The 20,741-nt window shown below is 32.8% G+C and overlaps 1 protein-coding gene and 1 pseudogene across 5 annotated transcripts; one reads left to right on the top strand and one right to left on the bottom strand.

Annotated features, from left to right (window-relative positions):
• The first annotated feature begins 1,340 nt into the window (after window positions 1–1,340).
• On the top strand, window positions 1,341–8,863 carry LOC111393305 (probable RNA-binding protein 18). 5 transcript variants are annotated; one of them, XR_002702387.1, is made up of 5 exons: window positions 1,341–1,452; window positions 2,235–2,315; window positions 2,991–3,064; window positions 3,173–3,299; window positions 8,393–8,726. XR_002702387.1 is itself a non-coding variant. In XM_023018780.1 (5 exons), the coding sequence occupies exons 2-5, from the start codon at window positions 2,313–2,315 to the stop codon at window positions 8,704–8,706; spliced, it is 507 nt and encodes a 168-aa protein (XP_022874548.1). In that variant the 5' UTR covers window positions 1,345–1,452; window positions 2,260–2,312; the 3' UTR covers window positions 8,707–8,863. The 5 variants fall into 5 exon arrangements, 4 of the variants coding, with proteins under 4 accessions (XP_022874548.1, XP_022874540.1, XP_022874567.1 ...); XM_023018780.1 differs by having other exon boundaries at window positions 1,345–1,452; window positions 2,260–2,315; window positions 8,404–8,863; XM_023018772.1 differs by having other exon boundaries at window positions 1,345–1,452; window positions 8,404–8,863.
• Window positions 8,864–14,500: 5,637 nt separating this feature from the next.
• Window positions 14,501–19,254, bottom strand: LOC111393296 (annotated as a pseudogene).
• Window positions 19,255–20,741: the final 1,487 nt, after the last annotated feature.

Here is a 20,741-nt window from a genome sequence, read left to right as displayed (position 1 = left end):
AATGAAAAATTTGTATGATCTGATAAATAATTATTATCAATATTATCTAATTCAATCCTTAATTTTAGATCTGATATAAATATATATATATTTATATATATTTTCCTTACATTTTCGAACTTTCAAGTTATGTCATTATTAGAGAATAATATACAAATTCAAAATGAACTTTTAACGGGTAAATTATTTAGAAATAAAAATATTTTTAATCTCCCCCCCTCCCCTTCACGGGGCGTCGGCCTGGGCAAAAAAAATCGTCAAACCACCCAAACCGCCAAAGTGAACTGATTCGGTTTGGTTTGGTTTGGTTTAGGGCAGTCAAATGGTTTGGTTTGGTTTTTTGTAGACAAAACCATATTGGTTTGGTTTGGTCCATGGTTTGAATACCAAAATCAATGGTTAATCGCCCAACTCGCTTCAGATTTAAACATTTTTTAGAAAAAAAAAAAAAGAAAGAAAGAAGTGGTACTCACAGACGGAGTAGGATTGTAGGAATCAAAATAAACATGGCAATCCACTAACCCTAAATCTCTCCAAGTCTCCAATCGAGCCTCAATTCCTCATTCTTCTCCAAATTCCAATCTCTCACATTGCAATCCAAAAATTATCTCACAAGTTACTTTCGAGTTTCATCTTTGACTCTCAACACCACAATATGATCGGTGCTCTGCCTGAAATCGCTGTCGCCTTTAAGCCTCTACGAATCGCAGCTTTCCATCCTCTGGTGCCTAAATCTTATAATAATTTTCTATGGGAATAATATATAGTGTCACTTTGTAATTCCGGATTTGTAATTTGTAGTTTGTTAAATCTTTGTAATTTATAATTTTGTATTCCTCCTCATTCTTGAATTGTGGTCGTTTTGAATCCAAATTATTGATTTCTTTGTTCATTGTTTGCTGCCCATTCTTTATAAGTTACAATGCAATGTTATTTAAAAGTCCAAATCGAGAAATCAAACCAAACAAAACCGAACCAAAGTGATTTGGATTGGTTCGATTTAAGAGATAGAGTGGGTTGACTTTGGTTTTAATTTCACTCAAACTGACTACTTTGATTTGGTTTTGGGTTGAAATCGAAACCAACCCAAATCAAACCACGCCCTGAACGGATTCAGGGTGGGGCATCCTCGTCCCACCCCGCCCCTCCAATTCGTTCGGGGTGAGTTTTTTTGCCCCATTCGGGGGGTGGGCGGGTTTTTTGCCAGCACTAAATAGCTCGGGGATTCAAAACCCCGCATTTAAAGATTAGGGACTCATAATCATACCAGGTAAAAGGTTGGGGAGCTTGGACCTAATTTACCCCGCCGAAATTGTCTTGCTGTTCTCGAGTGCAACGACACCGTTTCAGGAGTTTGGAGACCAAGAGACGCATCAAATCTTCTGCCTTCTCTCTCTATTTTCAAATTCGAGCTTGATCGCATCAAGAATTCGCCACTCCATCTAATCGCAAGTAAACATCTCATTCTGATTTGCATTTTTTCCTGAAATTTATACCTCTAATTATTTTTAGCTTTAATTTTTTAATTTTTTTCTGGGAGGCTAGGGTTTACGTCACTGGATCTTTACTAATTTTATGATTGCGTTTTATATAATTTTTGCATCAAATTAACTGAATTTATTATCTCTAAACCCTAATCCCAAATTTTATAGCGTCTAATGTATGAGAGATATTCTTCAGATAATCATCTTTTTCTTTATTCAACTTGAAATAGAGCTTGTAATTTTATGTGTATTTGAAGATGGATAATGCTGTGGAAGAGTTTAACACAGTAAAAGTAGATTATTTCTATCTAAAGGTATTGTTCTGTGTATAATCATATAGCAATTAGATTCAGGTTGGAATGTCCCCAAGTGTTGTGTGAGGTACTGTGAGTTCATGTGGAAGCTTGAGTTGGTGACTGTTTTCTTGGGACTACAGTTTCAAGTTGGACCAGATCTTATGATAAGCTAGTGTATATATGGAGGGGAAGCCTTAGGGTCTTCCTTCATTTTATATAGACAGGGATTGTATTGTAGTGCCCTGAAATGCTGGGGTCGTGTTATGCTTATTCCATGGACACAATATATGCCTTTCATGCATATGGTAGGGTCATAAAGTGCACAATCTGTAGTTAATAGATTATTCTCTGCTTCTGTGATATGGTTGAAGCAAAATATTGGATTTCTTGATCACTATACCATGTTCTTCTTGGGGAAACGCAGTCATTATCTTTGCGATTTCGTTGAATTCAGGTGATAATAAACTTTATTATTCCAGACTTTGCAGCTTGACGCTTCAATTCAAGCTTTATCAGATCCTGGGGCCAAATCATGGTACTCCCATTCCGTGGAACGCTTCTCCCTTTTCTAGCTATATGCAATGGATACATGATTATTTTATTAAATGTTTTGACGACCTGTAGAGCTCAACCTTCTTTGTTGTTGTTGTTGTGTCCTCATAATTTTGTGTACTTGTTTCCAAAGGGCACAACCGAAACCAACCCCCCCCCCCCCTCCCCCAAAAAAAAAAAAAAGAAAAATCCAATTTGCTGCATGCAAAAAATATGGTTTATTATGTTGATTACTGGGTCTTTGTTCCTGCTAGCTGTCAACTACTGAATTGAAATGTGTTTGTTACTTGCTTCACAGCCTGGTATGATGACAATTCTATTTACATACCAATAATCTGCCAGGAGATAGAAAATTTGTTTATATCTTGTTTGCAACTTAACTTTCAAATATAGATAGTTTATGCAGTGTCTATGTCTATTGTGAGTTTTGCTGTTTGCTTCATAGTCTGTCCATTTTGTTCAACCTTACAGTTTATGCTTTTTTGACCGTCCTATGTTTATTTGATGTATTGTCAGATTAAGATGTCCTATGTTTATTTGATGTATTGTCAGATTAAGATTTTGACTACGGAGTTAAATGCAGAAAACAGTGTACTGACAAGTTTTTGCACATGACAGTTTATGAGTTCCTAATTGGGTCTTTTACCCCTAATGGCAGGACCACAACCATTTAAACGATGACAAGTGTGAAAGCAGGCTTTACATTGGTAACCTTGATCTGAGGATAACTGAGTAAGGGAACACATTTTAATCAAGTTATTTGTTGAACTTTTAAATAGAACAATGTAATTTCTGCCCTATAGGAGCTTTCATTTAATAAATATTTTTGTATTGATGTAGGGCTGCTCTTATTAAGATGTTTTCTCCATTTGGAAAGATTGTATCAGAAGACTTTCTTTGGCATAATCGTGGCCCAAAGCGTGGAGAACCTCGTGGCTATGCTTTTATCCAGTTCAGCACCAAAGAGGTAAGTTGCTCAATACTTTTAGGGAAAATTGCACCATTAGTCACAACTAATGGCTCAAGTCACAAGATGGTCATAATCATTTCATTATGGTTGCGCAGTCAATCATATCTCTGCTAAATAGTCTGGTGGCTCTCATGTAAACATGCCTTATTTCAAAATTCTACTCACCAGCCATGTTGGGAAACAAATCATAGTTATGTATGTAATTGAACGTGTGAGATCCCAAATCTTTTGAAATTTAAAAGGTTAAGTCGTTACCAAAAGATACTTTTAAAAATAAATGGATTTATGAGAAAGTTATCAAAGTATAATTAACATGCAATATCCAGATTGTACGAAATTCAACCTTAGAACTAAATTACTCTATGTACCCATGCGGTACATGAAAACTACCATGCACTAAATAATTGATAAAATGACACAATTAATTATAAAGAAAGTAAATAAAAGATGTCTAAATATTTAAAATTTACGCCTAAACGAATTTGATGTCTAACTAATCATAACCTAAGTAATATAGAGATCAACTCATTTATTTGTAATAAATTGAATTGATTAACCTGTAACCAGTATCTTTACAATAATAATTAAAAATCTAGTCTCGACAAAATGATTGATACGCTAATTAATAAAACACGTCAAAGACTTTTCACTAATGACAAAATTTACAACCAACTATAATTTTTATTCTTTTTTTTTTTTTTCAAATTTCTGTTCACGTGAACAGTACTGTTCACGTATGACGTCACCGTTCATCGTGAACAGTAATTACTGTTCACTCATTATTTTATTTTTTTAATTTTTTTTTTACATCCTATTTATACTTATGCGATGAGTAGAAAACGTGACATCACTTTAACCCAATTAATACCATCAATTTGGGTCTCATTAATTACACATGCATGGCCTCAATCAATTACCCATCTTGAAAAGAAACAACTTGACGTACAGTACACCCAAAATTCTCAATTCATGTGATAAGATCAACGATACTTTATTATGTGTTATTCTGAATAATTGATTGTGAATAAAATTTTGGTTCCATCAATATAAAATAATGAAAATAAACCATAAAAACATATAAAAAAAAAAACTGTATCCCAAATTTTGAATCACAGATCCACATAATAATAAAATTAAAACAAAAGCTAAAAATAAAATCTTTGGTCACGTTATGCTGGATTTGATTTATTATCCCAAACATCTTGGCACTACGACTGCACCACACCGCCAGCCAGCCAACCAACGACCCAATCTAACCTGTAAGGTGTAGGAAAAAGGGTGAGTACATGGGAATACTCAGTAGGGTACGAGTAATTGTGCAATCCTAATTAAAAGTATTAAATCACGCGTCAAAATAATCATACCGTCATATCATATCTTTAGAACCGATAAGAGCTCATATTATATCATATCTTTGATACCGGATGACCATAACATACATATCATAATCATATTATATCACATCATAACTTTTATAAGTATAACATTTATCAACATGAAGAAATAATTTAAATGGGACGAACCACTTGCACCTCGTAATCCTACATTGATTTAATTTGTGGAGGACAAAACAATAAAATCTCGTTTTTCTTTCTTTTCTACCTCTGCTGTATTTTTTGTGCTTGCATATAATTTTTGTGTGTGTCCCCTTCATTATACATGTATCTATATACCTAGTTAATAATAACCTACCCTCAAGAGTTGTTACGTAGTGGGAGACGTGTGCTTAATTGGATAAAGTTGAGGAAAAAGAATCTGAAACAAATCTAAACAAAAAGATTTCTACATGTGTCAATTTGAAATCTCCAATTAAAACATTTCCATACACGTGATGTCATCCACATTCATTCAAAGTCTAACTAAGGTAAGATAAAGTAGAATAAATAAATATATAAAAAGATAAAACAAAAGTGGAATAACTTTTTCTCTCTCTCACACTCACGTGAATAACAATTCAAATCCATAAATCAATAATAATAAAATAATAATTTAAGGTTATATATTTCAACGTCGATAACTTAGGCTCCGCTAATCCAAATTAACTTTTTCTCGAGCCAAAAATGCGTCTTTAATTACGATCTATCCAACAAGCCCAATATCCGAATACTTATTATTGTCCCGTCAAAATATATATTTTAAGCCCAATAAAATTAAAATTTACCTTATATATACATTAGTCCCTAAACTTTCAAAACATTAAAATATAACATAAAAAAATTAAATTATATTCTATGAAATTTCTGGACATTATGCCTAATTATAAAAAGAAAAAAACTAGCGTCCGACCCAGGCCAAATCCAGCAGTGGTGTTTTATCATTCATGCATGACATCTACGGTCAAGATTTCAAACATGCTCTTCAATCCAACGGCACTTGTCATCTTAGGGCTTCCCATGAAAACCTCAAATCCTCTCTTTCAGCCTCCACACACTCCTTGTCTCTCAAGAACTCAGATTCACGGATACATATACATACCTATATCCATATCTATAGATATATAGCTATATTTCATTAGTATATACTGGTAAAAGATGTTATGCCTAATTATAAAAAGAAAAAAACTGGCGGCCGACCCAGGCCAAATCCAGCAGTGGTGTTTTATCATTCATGCATGACATCTACGGTCAAGATTGCAAACATGCTCTTCAATCCAACGGCACGTGTCATCTCAGGGCTTCCCATGAAAACCTCAAATCCTCTCTTTCAGCCTCCACACACTCCTTGTCTCTCAAGAACTCAGATTCACGGATACATATACATACCTATATCCATATCTATAGATATATAGCTATATTTCATTAGTATATACTGGTAAAAATAATAAATGTCCCGAAATTTCATAGAATATAATTTAATTTTTTAATGCTATATTTTAATGTTTTGAAAGTTTAGGGACTAATGTATATATAAGGTAAATTTTAATTTTATTGGGCTTAAAATGTAGATTTTGACGGGACGATAACAAGTATACGAATATTGGCCTTGTTGGATAGATAGGAATTAAAGACGCATTTTAGGCTCGAGAAAATATTATTTTGGATTAGCGGAGCCTAAGTTATCGATGTTTGAAGATATAAACTTAAATTATTATTTTATTATTATTGATTTATGGATTTGAATTGTTATTCACGTGAGAGAGAGAGAGAGAGAGAGAGAGAGAGAGAGAGAGAGAGAGAGAGAGAAAAGTTATTTCACTTTTGTTTTATCTTTTTATATATTTATTTATTCTACTTTATCTTATCTTAGTTAGACTTTGAATGAATGTGGGTGACATCACGTGTATGGGAAGGTCTTAATTGGAGATTTCAAATTGACACATGTAGAAATCTTTTTGTTTAGATTTTTTTCAAATTCTTTTTCCTCAATTTTATCCAATTAAGCACACGTCTCCCACTACGTAACAACTCTTAAGGGTAGGTTATTATTGACTAGGTATATGGATACATGTATAATGCAGGGGACACACACAAAAATTATATGCAAGCACAGAAAATACAGCAGAGGCAGAAAAGAAAGAACGAGATTTTATTGTTTTGTCCTCCAAAAATTAAATCAATGTAGGATTACGAGGTGCAAGTGGTTCGTCCCATTTAAATTATTATTTTTATGTTGATAAATGTTATACTTATGAAAGTTATGATGTGATATAATATGATTATGATATGTATGTTATGGTCATCCGGTACCAAAGATATGATATGAGCTCTTATCGGTTCTAAAGATATAATATGACGGTATGATTATTTTGACGCGTGATTTAATACTTTTAATTGGGATTGTACAATTACTCGTACCTTACTGAGTATTCTCACGTACTCACTCTTTTTCCTACACCTTACATGTTAGATTGGGTTGTTGGTTGGCTGGCGGTGTGGTGCAGTCGTAGTGCCAAGATATTTGGGATAATAAATCAAATCCAGCGTAACGTCACCAAAGATTTTATTTTTAGCTTTTGTTTTAATTTTATTATTATGTGGATTTGTGATTCAAGATTTGGGATACAGTTTTTTTTTTGATATGTTTTTACGGTTTATTTTCATTATTTTATATTGGTGGAACCAAAACTTTATTCACAATCAATTATTCAGAATAACACATAATAGAGTATGGTTGATCTTATCACACATGAATTGAGAATTTTGGGTGTACTGTACGTCAAGTTGTTTCTTTTCAAGATGGGTAATTGATTGAGGCCATGCATGTGTAATTAATGAGACCCAAATTGATAGTATTAATTGGGTGAAAGTGATGTCACATTTTCTACTCACTGCATAAGTATAAATAGGATGTAAAAAAAAAAATAATAAATAAATAAAATAATGAGTGAACAGTGACGTCATACGTGAACAGAAATTTAAAAAAAGAATAAAAATTATAATTGGGTGTAAATTTTGCCATTAGTGAAAAGTCTTTGACATGTTTTATTAATTAGTGTATCAATCATTTTGTCGAGACTATATTTTTAATTATTATTGTAAAGATACTGATTACAGGTTAATCAATTCAATTTATTATAAATAAATGAGTTGATCTCTATATTACTTAGGTTATGATTAGTGAGACGTCAAATTTGTTTAGGCGTAAATTTTAAATATTTAGACATCTTTTATTTACTTTCTTTATAATTAATTGTGTCATTTTATCAATTATTTAGTGCATGGTAGTTTTCATGTACCGCATGGGTACATAGAGTAATTTAGTTCTAAGGTTGAATTTCGTACAATCTGGATATTGCATGTAAATTATACTTTGATAACTTTATCATAAATCCATTTATTTTTAAAAGTATCTTTTGGTAACGACTTAACCTTTTAAATTTCAAAAGATTTGGGTCGTTACAAGCCATGTTGGGAAACAAATCATAGTGATGTATGTAATTGAACGTGTGAGGTCCCCACGACCATTTAATGGAGATTTGGATGATTGTGTTGTTGGGAAATATTATGCTGTTATAATGAAATTTTTGGGATCAATTTGCTCCGTTCAAGGTTGAGGAGCAACTTGCTACTCGTGCAATATATAGACCATAATGCAATTTTCTCGTGTGTTTGTCTTTATCTAGTAGCAATTCCTGATTCCTGCTTTTAAAGTAAGTATGCAGGAGGCTGAATTGGCCAAGGAGAAGATGCATGGGAGAATGGCTTGTGGCCGCCCTTTGGTTGTTCGTCTCGCCAGCGAGAAGTACACGAGCGAAGTAGCGGCTAATTCTTCCAAGGCTGTTGGTGATGCAAGCAGATCAAGCCTTTCTGCTAGCGGTTCAGGACAAATCAGTCGAAGTGCTAAAATAGCTGCAATAAAGAACAAGTTAAAGGCCATGGAGGAAGAGAGCCATAACTCCAAAAAACAGAAGCAGGGTGACGTCTCTACTAATAATCTTGAAAGCCCTTCATCTGTGAAAAGATAGTAGACTAAAGAAACTAATATGGCATCCTTGTCCATCTTTGCTTCATGTCATGTCTAAGGATTTAATGAATACCCAGATTCTGTGTATATACACTTTCAAGTCACGGGAAATTATTGACTTTGTAACTCAATTTAGAAAGCAGAAATTCTTGACATTAGATTCGGCGCATCACATATTTACATTACATTATTACTAACGACTGTAATGGTTTTAGGAATTTGTCTTTGGTTCGATGGGCTCTCCTGATCTTATTACTATCACAGTAGAGAGAGATGGTTAATAGTTTTGGATACTAGTTTATCATTCTCGATATTTCTTTTGAAGAGGCTGTCTTGAGATTCATGTTGGGTCGATACCATCTACCTCCTGCAGGGTGTGGGGTGGGGGTTATTGAGTAAACGTTGACCCTCTAGTCGTCTTGATTATGAAATAAATAATTTAATGTTGAAGAGCTTCGTTCAACTTCTTAATTTTACCTGTTTAATGAACAATGGCATTCTAAGATGAATAATGAATATTTTTAAGGGTATTGTTACATATACACCTTTGATGAACATAATGCATTATACCCTCTTACATGGCAGCGGCCTCGCATATAATTTATTGTATAGGGAGCCTCCACCATACGAAAGAGGTGTAATTCATTATGTACCCCAAAAATTTATAAGTAGAATTATTCTATTTTCAAATATACCACCATCTTAAGACATATCAAGGGTAAATTTTGTATCTACTCCAAAAGCACAACACGTGTCTACCTACACGGGTTTTGGACAGAATCGAAGCAGCCCAATTAATTTGACCTTCTAAATAGAAGCTGTACTACTAGCAATGGATTGGGCCGTGCCCACACAACGTTGTCATTTGACAACTTATGATCACTCTCAGCTGAAATCTTGTGCTTTTCTCACCACTTTGTTCAATAGAATATTCCAATGACCATACAACACCAGGTATGAAAGCAGTATTCATGTAGGTTTTTAAGAATATGTTTTGTGAAAATAATATTTTTTAAGAATGTGTGGTTCAAAAGTAAGAAAAATTATTAATCTACATGTAAAATTATCGAATTAAAGAATATAATTAACAATGAATTTTAAAAAATCTCTACCAAATATGGGCTAAATAAATTACTCTCCAACCTTAGCACTGTCGCCAAAGCATAGCATAACTGCGAAAGCTCGTCGTCAATGGCATCGCTTGCAGTGCCTTTGCACCTTACCACTCTTCCATCTTCCTCATTTTCACCATTAGTTCAACGGACAACTCTCTGTACCTCCTCAATTAATTGATACATTTAGGTTTTGATTATTTAGACGTGATGTTACATTTTTAGAGGTCAATCTTATTAAATAAGATCAAGTTGTGTAAATATTATATAATTATCTATTGTAGAATTCAACCTACCATGTCTGCATAAGACGGTGACTTATTTGAAAAACCGCGTACCCTACTTGTGCATTAAAATGGTGAGATTTATGAAGTGTGCGGATAGAAATGATATATAGCCCTCGTTTGGCTCTCATTCTTTCCAAATTTTAATGGTTGGAATAGTATTTTTTCGAAAAATGTGTGATTGAAGAAGAATTAAAATTTTTTTATTTGCGTGTAATATTATTTTACAGAATATTGTGTAGTTGAAAACAAGAGAGAGAAAAAGAATGAGAATGAGAATGAGAGCCAAACGGGGGCATAATCAACTTATAAGCTTGAAAAAAATTACCAAACATACTCTAAAAAACTTGAAATTCTATTTTAAAATGTCAATATTATTAAGACGAGTAACTTTATTCAATGCGGGTTATACCATTAAATTGCTGTGGTCGGTCTCACGGTTTTAGGAAACAACGATTGTTCATATTGTGGTTAAAAATAATGCAGTATAATAGAGAAGTTGCTACCGGTGTTGAAAGAGTGATGCCATTTATCTCCATTAGAGAGGATCACTAATAAGTGTGTTTTACATACATATTTAAAACATAAAAATATGCTTAATTGGAATTAGTCGAGAAAATTTCTGCTTATTTTAGATTATAATTTGCTTTTATAATGAAAACTCTCAATTTGAAGATAATTGATGCAAAAGGAAGGGAGTTGGGGGCATAAAAGAATCAAAAGAAGCAAAACAAACTATATGCTGAGCATGCGATGAAATTAGAGGATAAGAGTTTAGTAAAAAGATCTTCACAGGTAAGATAATATTTCATTAAAAAAAATTGAATTTAAAGTTTAATAAAGAAAATGAATCGCTGCCATTTGGAATTGTTGATCAAAAGTTTTGTGTATTTAAAGTTGAATTGCCGATGACCAATATTGTCCGAGTCATGGATTTCTAGGACATAGCAAACCATGACTTTAAAGTGGGGGCAAATTTGATACCTATAAGGCATGACTTCCAATAATCATAGAAGATTATAAATAGAATCGTGCTATGGGTACAACATTTTTCATAGCAAACACACATGTAAGGGGTGGGGTCCATGATTAAAATAATCGCGGACCCTACATTTGTGTGGAAGCTGTGAGGGAAATGTTGTACAATCAGCAATTCAATAAAGCTAATTTAGGTCAAACAAAAGGGAATTCCATGTCATTATAAATCAAATTCTTGTGAGCAAAATTACAAGAGATCATTGGCAGACTTGGATAATTTTTTAAAACGAAGAAGGTATTTTTCTAAAATTATTAAAAAGATTTTAAATATTAAGGGTTGTATCCTTCTTTTCTTCCAAATTATTAGGATTATGTATTATTATTTTATCTCGTACTTTCTTTATCAGAATATGATAAGACTAAACCTTTGTTGTTAGGGTTTTGAGCGAAACTTTGTTAATTGATCGATAAATCGCACGATTTTAGTTTAAGTTCTTGTTGTTTGATTGATTGTTATTCAATTCACTATCATCCTATTATTTGGACAATTTTAGGATTATTTTTGGGATATTTCTAGCTCAAATTACAAACAACACTAGGTATGATATATGCCTATACTTATGCAATCTCAACGATATTCTAGTGTTGTCTTACATTTTTATCTATTTACATCATTCATAGAGATTTAATTTGGTTAGACGTAAAATTAGAGTAGATTATCTCGGAAAAGAAAATTAAAATATAATGAATATCATTTGTCAAAATAAAGTAAGAATAATTCAATAACGGGGTAAATGGCGATTAAAGTATGTTAACAATGATGAATTTTAGATCCTTTTGTGACTTGATTAAATTCTTAAATTTATTTGATAGTTAGAATAACAAAAAATTAATCTCAAAATAATTAATTGATTGTGTTCCAAACTGGAGTTAATTTTAATTGGTAGTGAACTACCGCAAACCCGTAATCGAAATAGAGATTTTGAAACATTCGGTTTTGGTCTTCGTGATTTTGTTTTTAAAGTTAAAAATCACTTAAAATCAAATCGAACTATTCACCTAATTTTAAAAAACAATTACTTGTTTTATTCAAGATATGTTATTCTTAGATATATTTATGTGCTTGTTTGGTAGGAATTTTGATAATTGATTTTTTGATCATTGGAAATAAAGTGGGTCCTACTTGTAAGAGAAAGTTTCGAAAAAGACAACTGGAATAGTGAAATAACGGTCAAAAAATTGATTTTAATTGGCATTTAAATTGTACCAAACAAGCTGTACACTTCAACAAATTTATTTGCTAGTCAACTTTCATTTACTCCTTAAGAAAATAATGATTTATTTATGATAATACTTTTCTAACCGAAAGAATGAAATTGAAAGGTGATGAGTGATTTACACTCATTATATTATGCCATTAATTTCATGATTTTGCTATCTTGGAGAGTATTTTAGAAGTGCTAACAAGTGATTTTGGTGTTGTTTTGTAGATTGATGAAATTGGAGAAAACAAGAGCTAAAAGAGGTCAAAGGAAATAAATAAGCAAAAGCTAGCGAAATTGGATGAAATGATCAGAACGTAAGAGATTCAAAGTTCGAGGATTAAAATGCAATTAATCAAAAGTCGTGTCGAAACTTGAAATGAAGGTCTGAGAGTTCTAGAAGCCAACTGAATGAAGGAAGGTGTCAAAGGGATCAAATTTAGTCAAGATATGATCATAAATCATTTTCCAACCAAAAAAGTTTTGCGCTGGAGTTTTTGTCTCACATTTAGACTCATTTTTGATATAGAAAACGATCTAATTGGAGAATGATTCCTGAAGCAAAATTGTAGTCCTTTGAATTAGCTTTCCAACGCATCTTGAATCATTTCAATCGGATATTGAACAGAAAAGTTATAATAAAAATACTGAAAGCTGTCCAGTGCAACCGAAGTAGTCCTCAGCGCTCAGGCGCTATCCCTCAGCGCCCAGGCGCCATGATGCTGAAATTTTGACAGAAGGTTAGCGCCTAGGCGTCCAAATCGCAGCGCCCAGGCGCCGTCGTGCGAGAGTAATTTTTTTAGATTTTTACCATTCTTTTTCGGCCCAACTCATCTCCAAATCTTTCCCAAAACTCCAAGACATTGTAAACATAGAATTAAAGACTTAAATGAGGGGGGAGCCGCACACTAAAAATCTATGGAATCAAGCCACGCGTTCTTGACGTATTGGAGAGAAAAACAACAAGGAGGGAGATTCAAGGGAGAAATTTAAAAAGATTAACACCAAGAATTGAAGATTGGAAGCATTTATTGAAAGAGGAAGGAGATCTTGGTGCAAGAATTTCACTTTTTCTTCTACATCTTTATTTCAAACTCGGTGATGTATTCTAAGACAATTTCCTACTTTTCTTCCATTATTATGAATAGTTAAATTTGATTTTAGGGCGAACAATGTAATCTTTTGGAATCTTTTATTTCATGCAATTGAGATTCTAGTGCTTTTATATTTCATGTGTTGATTTTAATGTTGTTCTTAATACATTTAATTACTTGATCACTAATTAGATGATTTGTGAACAATGATTGCGTAGAGATGCGGATTATTTGTTTAGACCACATGTTAAAATTCGGTAAATTGATATAATGTGTAGAGATACCTATATTGATTATTGCGGTCGTGTGTGAATTCTCAGAACCAATGTTTTGTTTAATTAAGTTTAATTTGCATAGAGATATGGAATTAAACTAATTAAATAGGCTCAATGAGAACTCGAGAGGGGTAAGTTGAATACAATAGAAGAATTCGACCGAACACTATCTTAGGTTTTATGAATCTTGATTTATGAAGTAAAGGTGACCAATAGGTGAAATTGTTCCGCCCTAACGTCCATTTATTGTTTGAATTCTCAATCACTTTTCGTTGAATCCAATCGCATTTTTAAGTCTTTAGAATAAAAATCACACTTAATCATTGTTTTTGATTTATATTCATCAAATAGTAGTTAAAGAAAAATTAAATTAAGTGCTAGAAAATAGTCCTTGTGGGATCGATAACTTAGGTCCACCATTACTTGTTACGGGTCGTACACTTGCGAAACAAAATTTTACAACACAAGGTAATATTTTATGGTTGAACTTTTATTTAGTTATTGGAGATAAATAGCTTTAAAAACAATTAGTCCAACAAAATACGCAAACATAACCTATGTTTGGATAAATTTTTAAGTTACTTAATTATAATCTCCATATTATGCAGAAGTGGTAGGTTATTGAGTGAATAATAGGTGGATGCTAGCTGTGAATGTGTAACAAAAATTAAAATAGAAAAATTATAAGTTTATCCAAATATAGACATAAATTTACACTTGTTAACACAATTGTTTACAGGGGTGCAATAAAGTCAACAAGAACACTCTGAACATGTACGGACACAAATTACTCACCTCGGATAGAAGAAATACATAAACACCGTTGTTTCAATATTATAAGCATCACAGATTGAAACATTATTAGGCTCAAAACACAGGTTTATAGGAAGACATATGTTCAGTAGCACGAGCATCACCAACTGAAGCTAATGGACTTAAAAATGCAAGTTTTCTGCCAAAGCAGATGCACATATTTTGGCAACTTCATGGCGCAAGCTTTTTGGGCCGCAAACTAGAACTCCAACGTCTGATTCTTTGCAGTCGAAAATTATTACTGTGATTTTAACACGAAGTTAGGTACGTTCTTCCTGAATCAAACAATTTAGGATTGTCTGATATGCTCGATAGGAAAATTTTGTTATTTCAGTATAGGAAGGTTCAATGACTAAATAACTGTTTTTATGTTAGTTGCTATCAATACCGCATACACAAAAGAAAAGTTACTTACTCTTTAGATCAGGTCTAGCACCAAAATGCACCTTTGTACATTGCACTAGGGACTGATGAGGCAGGCTTTCAATTTCTCTCTCAGTAGCACATAACCACGAAGCTGGTGATGAGGTTGGTGTTGGCATTTCCACATTCTGAATTTGCTTTTCTTGCAAAGAATTCTCTCTCTTTTGCAAGAGGAAAACGACACTGGTGCCTGGGAATACACATACCATTACAAGAAAAATGTCCCATAAAATCTTTAAGCTGTAATGGTAATTCTCCCCCCTGTGCTCGACAGGATATATATGGTAACGAGTGATGATTCCCAGAAAAAGTAAAAACATGACAAAGGAGGACGAGATTATAGACCCGAGCCACAGCCAACTATTTTTGCCAAGAACTGCAGATATTGGAGAATCTGATGGATATGGTTTGAACAAATTAGTTTGGATGAGTCTGTGGGAATTTTCAAGGGGTTTTTTTTATCATTTTCTCTTGTAATGTAGGCTTCTATTTGTAGTTGTACTTTGGAAATATCTATAGAATTGCCATATATGGGAAGCAACAGGTCTAGCATTGCGAGATCAGCAGTGTTTTTAAAGGCAGTTACTAGAAGAATTTTGGGCACTTCAGAATTTGGTTGCGTACTTCTGAAAATGATTTCTCGGATTATGGATATGAAAGGAGCAATGCCACTTCCTCCACATATCATCACCAGGGACTCACGACTGCGACAAGATCAAACTTAGTCAGCATTTTTCTTACCTCATTTAAAAGCTTTTTCTATCAGAGACGAGAGAAAGTTATAGGAGCACTTGACTTCTTTCTCTAAGAGCTTGTATTAACCTTGTCGTAAAAACTGTTACATAAATTATCTGTGCTTACCTTAGAAAATGAGATGAAGTAGGTCCATAAGGTCCTTCTGTTGAGACTTGAAGATGATCCAAAGAAGAAGAAAGTTGTTTATAAAGCTTCCTCACTTTTAATTATAACACTGAGCTTATCCACCTCCAAATTACTGTTCGAAATTATAGTAAATGGATGCCACTGTCACTTGCTTATACTTGGCACATGAACAAACAAGATCTTGTGGGATTGTAACTCAATCCTACAAAGTAAAACTTGCACTTTGTTATGAAAGAATTCAATGTGTTTTTGCATCTCGTCTAAAAGTATAAACTACAAGAAATGAGAAATATTATTTTGTTTATATTCATATCATTTCAGCATTAATAGAGAATGACAATCTAATAATTTATTTAAATTGTCGCCAACACATCCTCAATCTCTTTTAGTTATTTTTAAGAAAGAATTGATAATGTTGAATCACATTAATAAGAAATCTAAGCTGCTAGAAAGAAAAACTAATTTATTTATATTTATATCTTAAACGTACATCAAAGGATTTGCACATACATGTTATGATTAATTCTGAGCTATCTTTTCTAAAATTTAATCCCTTAAACATTTTTTATATAAATTTTACTTCAATACATTCCAGCTAGTGCACATCGACTATTTCTTTTCATGAAAATACTGAAGAGTGCATCATTTTTATAAGCACGTTATCACGAGACTAGAACTTAACATCTTTATATATGCTGCAATATAATTACTAATCCTTTTATTTAAAACTTTTGAACTCTGGAAAGAATCCCAAATATCGGACTACCTCTATCATATAAATAATTTACCTGGATTCTTGGAGAAAGTGAGTTCCATGGTACCATTAAGCAAAAGTCGTCTTGAGAATGCTCTTACCCTCCTTCTAGACTGTAAGAATCTCAAGTATCTGTCAATAAGGAAGAGAAAAATCCCAGGAGGAATCATGCAAAAATAGGCGACTCCCACATGCAATATGTAGAAGAGCACATAGAGAATGTAGAGATGATGAGCATAGAAGAAAACTTCAAAAAAATTTCTCCTTATTCGATTGAAACTTGTTGCCCATATCCCCAGTGAAACCACAAACGCTATTACTCCAGCTACGTTGGATACATATGTACTGCTCCATTCAAGCATCTGCACCTTAATTATTTGCTATTAGTTACTTCAAATATTCTTGTTAATATATGTATGTAGGGTATGCTATGTTGCACAGAACGTCAAAAGGGCTAACTTATTTGTTTCGGATATATATGTTCCAGAAAACATGTAAAAAAAGAAATATATTGTTAGTCGCTCACTTTATAGTGAAGTTTCATGTTACAAAACTTCATTCTATTACGAAGTTGTCATTGAAGTTTACTTTTGTTTTAGCATGATGTGGAAGATCTATGGAATATTCCATCAAAATAACTAACAGAATTCTACTGAGTTGTCAAATTGAAAAAAGAAGTAAATTGAGTGGTCGTTTTGGAACGCAACAAAGTTCGGTTACTACTATGAAACATCACAACAAATTGAGTAACTAATGGTATTTTTAACTCCTTCAAGACTACTAAGAAATGCCCCATAAAACTTGAAATAAAGGTTTCCTAATTTCTTATTCCTCTGCTAACATTCAGAAAATTAGAGATAAAACAAGAAGCGATTGAAAAAGTGTAACTAGGAATACCATTAGAATTGGAAATTCCATAAAAATTTAAAAAGTACTTCGAATTTTTTTGCTGATGATATCGAAACTTTTCACAGATGGCATAATCCGTGTATCAAAATTTTAATATCTATAATTAAATGTGAAATTCAATATTTTATAAAAGTAGAATCATATATACAGAGAGGGAGAGATGAATGGATGTACCAGGGACATTTGACCACTCATTGCCCACCAGTAAATGATGAATCCAATGCTATGTGCAGCAAAAAGAACCGTAGAGAGATGCCCAAGCCAGATGTGATATTTGATGCTAGACTCTGATGTGAGCCCAACAAGAGGCAATAGGGATGAGCCACGTGTCACAGGAAAAAATAGAAATGCCCAGCATGTATTTCCAACGTACCCAAGCCTTAGCGAGACACTGCGAAATTTTGCTTCCCACCTGCAAAACCCATTGGCGGAGATAATTTTATCATAAAAAATCAAGATATACGATAACAAGCATAGTACGTATACTGGACGGAGTTATTTTAGAGTCGTCTAGCTTAGCTTTTTCTACACGAGCACATGTAACAAATTTGGTAGCTAACGCTAGCTGAACAGTATAGCAAATAAAATTTTGGTAGGTAACACTAGCTGAACGGTATAGCAAATAAAATTTCAGTTATGCCCGAGTTCTAGAATAACTTGAAGAGATGTCGATGAATACAATTTCACTCCTGGTGTATGCATATGGAGGTGGTTAAAGCTGACGTGCAAATAATTTGCAAGAGACCATATCAGAAGTGCTATGAACATTGCACCAAATGTAAGCTCAATTTCATTAACAATTCCCAGGGAAGCCTCACAATCGCTGGACGTTTCATTGGAACACAATGGCTCTTTGAACTGCAGAAATGAAAATGTTATTCCTACTGAAATTAAAGAAATAAAAATTTTAATTTTCTAGATTAATTTAGTATAATTACCATAGAGAGCTAAAGCTCTTGATTCCAGTCTCGTTGATTTATAAAAATTTTAGTAAAAATTGGATTTGGATTGCTTGTAGTGAATTTAAATAACAGCTAGATATATTCTCCTTCATAGCAGCATACGATTTAAAATCAGGTTCCAAGTTTATCAGCAACAAAAATTGTTGAACCACTTTTGAACTGGAGAGATAACAAACTTATATAAAAAGTGCTCAATTTTTGTTAAGGGTCTAACACAATTTTCATATATAAGTGACTGCGAAATTTGTAAGCAAGATATTTTCTTGGTGTGATACCTCATTGAATTAGCTCATCTAAAAGTTTAAGTTGTCGAATCGACACTTATTTACTTTGATGAAATCAATCAAGAAAGGACAAACCTTTCAGAGATCGATTTCTTCTGAAAGTGAAGATAAACACATCCCAGTGCAGCAATGAACATAATGGGAAAACTAAATAAGAGAAGATTTGTCCCTGTAAAAATGCAGTACAGATTAGTTACAAGATTACAGGAGAACAAGTACAAAAAATACACGTAAAAATGAAAAAAAATTAATTATTAAGCTAAACCTTACTCTCGAAAATAATTAGAATTGAGTTTTTCTTTCAGTTTGGGCAGCCATGAATATTTGTAAGTGTTCGTGGGCAACATAACCCAAACGAACAGATATCCAACAAAAACCAAGAAGAAGATAATCTTCCATAAAACCCTGTATTTCATCTTCCAGACTGTGAATTCAATGCTAATATGGAATCACCCAATATATCAATGGCAAAATATTTATTCCAGAAGAGCTTAATTATTTTCGACCTAATTATAAGCAATTTCTTGGCTGGTTTATGTTTTTTATTATTCTGTGATGTATTTATATGAAGATGCAATGAGTTTCATGCGTCACCATGCGTGGAGAGCTAAAAAAATAAAGCATGATTCATGCACAAGTACAGGGATTTTTGGAGTTATTTGTTCCAATGATCGTTGAACTTAGGTCCATGTCTTTGATTGGTCACTGAACTTTGAAAAATGTCTTTGACTGGACACTGAACTTTAAAATGTCGAGTTTTGGCAACTGAACTTCGAAAAATGTCGAGTTTTGATCACTGAACTTCGGTCCATATCTTCGATTGCTCACTGAAATTTAAAATGTCGAGTTTTGGTCACTGAACTTTGAAAAATATTGTACATTACTTACTGAACTTTGAAAAATATTTTACATTACTCAATGAATTTTGAAAAATGTTGTACATTATTCACTGTAAACTCAATATTTTTCAAAGTTCAACAGTTATGCTAGTGAGTAATGTATGGCATATTCCAAAGTTCATTGACCAAAACTCGATATTTTAAACTTTAGTGAGCAATTGAAGACATGAACCTAAGTTTAGTGATCCAAACTCGACTTTTTTCAAAATTCAGTGACCAAAATTTGATATTTTAAAGTTCAGTGACTAATCAAAGACATAGAACTAAATTTAGTGACCAAAACTTCATATTTTTCAAAGTTCAATGACTAAAACTCGACATTTTAAAGTTCAGTGACCATTCAAAGACATGGAACTAAGTTCAGTGACCATTGGAACAATTAACTTGGGATTCTTGTACTGTTAGTTCATTTTTCAGGTGGCTAAAACTCTAAACAAGTGGGGTAATTAGCTATCCCTTGGGATGTTCAAAAGCTCAAGTTGTTGATGTTACCTTTTAATTTTAATTTTAATTTTTTATTTATTTATTTTTTTTTAGTACACAAGTAGGAAATTTTTTGAACTTATGTGCAAAGTAAATCATTAGTTTTGAGAATGTGTAGTTGAGAAAATGAAGATTAAAGAAGATCTTAGTATCAAGATTCCACTTTAAAAGATCAATATTTAAATGCAAAATCATTGGTTTCATTTTATATTTTATTAATGTTAGATAAATGTAAATTCGTGGAGATAAGGTACATGTCCGCTTGTAATACGTTCAATATCAATATATTTGAATGGAGGGCAATGACAAACCCCGCATATGGTTTTGAGATAAGTAGCCTAAAACTCTCTCTTATACTGTCCTCCCAAAAACGACAAATTATTATTTTCATATTTAAAAGATTTTGGATTTATGATATATGTAGTAAATTCATTTACAAAGAATAACAAATTAATTCTTCTTTATTATAAGTTCAGAGTAAAAAAATCTTATGCATCTCAAGTTCCTTCAAGCACAAAAACACTAAAAATACAGAAATTACGTGATTGTTACCGTGGATTAGACATGAATATCACAACATTCTTCTTTAATCATGTCTGATTTTATTGAGTTCAACATAACA

This window comes from Olea europaea, chromosome 1, assembly GCF_002742605.1.
Source record: "Olea europaea var. sylvestris chromosome 1, O_europaea_v1, whole genome shotgun sequence".
In the NCBI taxonomy this organism is placed as follows: domain Eukaryota; kingdom Viridiplantae; phylum Streptophyta; class Magnoliopsida; order Lamiales; family Oleaceae; genus Olea; species Olea europaea.
This window is presented reverse-complemented; position numbering and strand designations above follow the sequence as displayed.

Excerpts from the sequence above, each read along its gene's own strand:
- LOC111393305 (XM_023018780.1), top strand. Across the intron at positions 3,065-3,172 it reads CTTGATCTGAGGATAACTGA|GGCTGCTCTTATTAAGATGT; the intron begins GTAAGGGAACAC and ends GTATTGATGTAG. Across the intron at positions 3,300-8,403 it reads TCCAGTTCAGCACCAAAGAG|GAGGCTGAATTGGCCAAGGA; the intron begins GTAAGTTGCTCA and ends GTAAGTATGCAG.